This window comes from Sinocyclocheilus anshuiensis, unplaced genomic scaffold, assembly GCF_001515605.1.
Source record: "Sinocyclocheilus anshuiensis isolate Anshui unplaced genomic scaffold, SAMN03320099.WGS_v1.1 scaffold7, whole genome shotgun sequence".
Taxonomy (NCBI): domain Eukaryota; kingdom Metazoa; phylum Chordata; class Actinopteri; order Cypriniformes; family Cyprinidae; genus Sinocyclocheilus; species Sinocyclocheilus anshuiensis.
In genome coordinates this window covers 1955526-1958243 of record NW_015549582.1, presented here as the reverse complement: position 1 = coordinate 1958243, position 2718 = coordinate 1955526, and the positions used below count along the sequence as shown (strand labels likewise).

The following is a 2718-nucleotide window of genomic DNA, read 5'->3' as shown; positions in this document are numbered from 1 at the left end:
TTTAAGCAATATATTGAATAAAGTGCCATGTAAATACACGTGACTTCACGGGAGTGCTAATTTGCAGAGCTTGTGCAAACATACCCATGTTGCTATGATCAGAATTTTATTAAAAAATGCTTGCTGTTCTCTCCATTTTTGTTGTGTTTATTTTGTTACTGAGAGGAAAGTGCACAGCACATATTTATATATCCATATAAACGCCCATCAGAGTGGGCGGCGTCGGGATGTTCGATAGCAGTATACCGCTGCTCACGTATTTCGAACTTCGTTTTACCCCTAAATGAAGAACGAAAAAGAACTTCATTTTGAGTATATCAGGGCCTTTAATCTTTTATCCAAGGGCCAATTACAGCAGTCAGAAGAAGCAGAACAGACCATCTCCTCTGTGCCGGTGTAGGCCGTGATGGCGGTAAGAGTGAGAATGCAGTAGTAGAGAGCCGTGGGATTGTTCAGGTCTTGGAGAACAGTCCCAAACAGCTGGAGAAGTTGCTTGTAGTGGGGCTTAAAGGGCTCCGGGTTTGATCCCACCACTTTGCTAAGCAATAAAAGGACCACCTGAACAGAATTTAAAGTAGATATGTGAGAACAGACAGCGTAATACTTCAAAGAAATTCAAATCATCTCAATCATGTGCTCATTCAAAACAAAAACAAAAATCACAGGGTCTTTTTACTTACTAAAAATTTTTATTTTATTTGTAGCGTTTTAAACATTAATATTTTGTTTTTTAATTAATAATTTTGTTCTAATAATAATAAATAGCTATATACATTAATACATATAAACATTTATTATATTGACACATTTATTATAATTTATATAATTATTAATACATTTACTATAAATGTATTCATGTTCAAATTAGTAAATAAGTAAATAGCAAATATTAATGAATTTACAACTAAAATAAATTTTAATTCGAAATAAATTAATTATTAATAAATATTATTAGAGTCTTTTTGGTCACTAACAAAATGTTTAAAGTACCAAATTTTTGCAGTAATGCAGTATGGTATCATGTCAAAACCATGATTTATGAATACGGTAATGATCTGATACAATAAATATCCCATGGTAGTGGCTCAGACATTTTCTGTAACAAGTTAAGCAGGGTTACCTGTCTATCCTGTGGGTTACTGCTTTAGTAGACTGGTTTAATAGGGCGAGAAGAGCAGGCCAGCGGTCTGGGGTCTCATGCTTCACCAGAACTGCGCTCAGCTGAGAGAGAGAGTGGCGAACTGTGTGCCTGAGAAATGGATATAAAGAAAAATGTTTAAAAACTTGAAGTAAAATGCATATGCCAAAGTGTATTAGTAACCTCTGGTATTACCACAGTTACTGTAGCTCTAAGGAACACAGTATTCTACTTGGGGAGTACAGTGCAAATGTAAATATAGTCATCCTTCAGTATTATGGTTGTGTTATTATTATGTTATCACTCTGTACCATGCACAGCCAGACTTACTCAGTTTCTTGCTGTAAAGCCTGCAGCACCACTGCCTTCAGACTAAGGGAGCGGGATGAAAACAACTGATCACAAATTAGAAAATGTACAGCAGAAAAGTAAATGAAAATTATTATCTTATCATTTGCTTTATTTAAGTAATAAGTCCCAAACCTTTCTCTGTGGTCTGGACTGATTTTCTTCCAGTGTTTTCTGACTCTCATCCTGAGCATCACTGCAGCCGACTGACGGACCTGAAGCAAGAATTATAGGCTTTAAATTTAGGACTATGAAAACTAGCATAAAGGCTAAAATTAATGACAGTAAGTTACCTGTGGGTTCTGTGATCCAGTCATAACCGCACATAAAGCAGGGATGATAGCTGGATCTTTAAATGTCTGTTTCAGCTCACCTGTGGCCTGATAAGGGACATTACATAACTTAAATTTAATCATGTGCGTAGAAATTATGAAAAGATAATCAAACAAATACTTGACACAAAAGGTCCACGAATAACGCTAATGCTCGCCAGAACTTTAAAAGACACGCAATAATTACACTTTTCTTTACAGCTAACGTATAACTGATAACGTCCTCTTACTCACATAATCAATATTAAATGCATAAAATATACCAGGATGACAGTTTCATATAGGTATTTCTAACGTTACCTGCTGGATAACGGCGTTGTCCGGTTCTGTCAGCCGGGCCAGGATGCGCTCCAGCTCTTCTGACATGATTTTCACCGTTTAACGTTAAACCGTTATTTATTCAAAATTATCAAATAAACTACACCGGCCATGAGACCAAAGCTGATGACAGGCAAATGACAATCTGACAGTATTTAGACACGATTTGGATCAGATGAAACTCATAAGAATATTAGATATCGATGTCGGTCTAACATAAATAAACTGTCATGTGGAAATATTCTTCATATGCACGACTTCCTAAAGTTACCACGCGGGATGGAAGTAGAAAACGCCGCATGAGTTGGATGTTAAAGGGACCACAGCCTAATAAATAAGAACATGTGATGCAGAGAGACGATATGAGCGCTACTATAACAACAGCGCCAGCTGTGGTTATGGAGGTCGAAATTTACTGCGCACGAGCCTGTAGAAAAAAAAAACAGTTTTTGTGTGCAGAAAAGTCTCTAAAAATCCGTGTATCATTCGATCATTCGTTTTTTGATTTAATATTGAAAGTAGAAAAATGAGAAAACGGCTCCTTTTTCGTTTTTTCGTTTTTCTCCAAAAAACGAGAAACGA

General features: G+C 36.2%; 1 protein-coding gene across 1 annotated transcript in view; it reads right to left on the bottom strand.

Annotated features, from left to right (window-relative positions):
• The window catches only part of LOC107657814 (importin-4-like), a 6302-nt gene extending 3905 nt beyond the window's left edge, over nucleotides 1–2397 (bottom strand). Inside the window, exons 1-6 of the mRNA XM_016446063.1 lie at nucleotides 2119–2397; nucleotides 1780–1866; nucleotides 1622–1701; nucleotides 1469–1510; nucleotides 1121–1249; nucleotides 379–558 (exon numbers count right to left, since the gene is read on the bottom strand). Of these exons, the coding sequence (XP_016301549.1) occupies nucleotides 453–558; nucleotides 1121–1249; nucleotides 1469–1510; nucleotides 1622–1701; nucleotides 1780–1866; nucleotides 2119–2184 (510 nt within the window). The 5' untranslated portion in view covers nucleotides 2185–2397 and the 3' untranslated portion in view covers nucleotides 379–452. The remainder of the gene's footprint in view (nucleotides 1–378; nucleotides 559–1120; nucleotides 1250–1468; nucleotides 1511–1621; nucleotides 1702–1779; nucleotides 1867–2118) is intronic.
• Nucleotides 2398–2718: the final 321 nt, after the last annotated feature.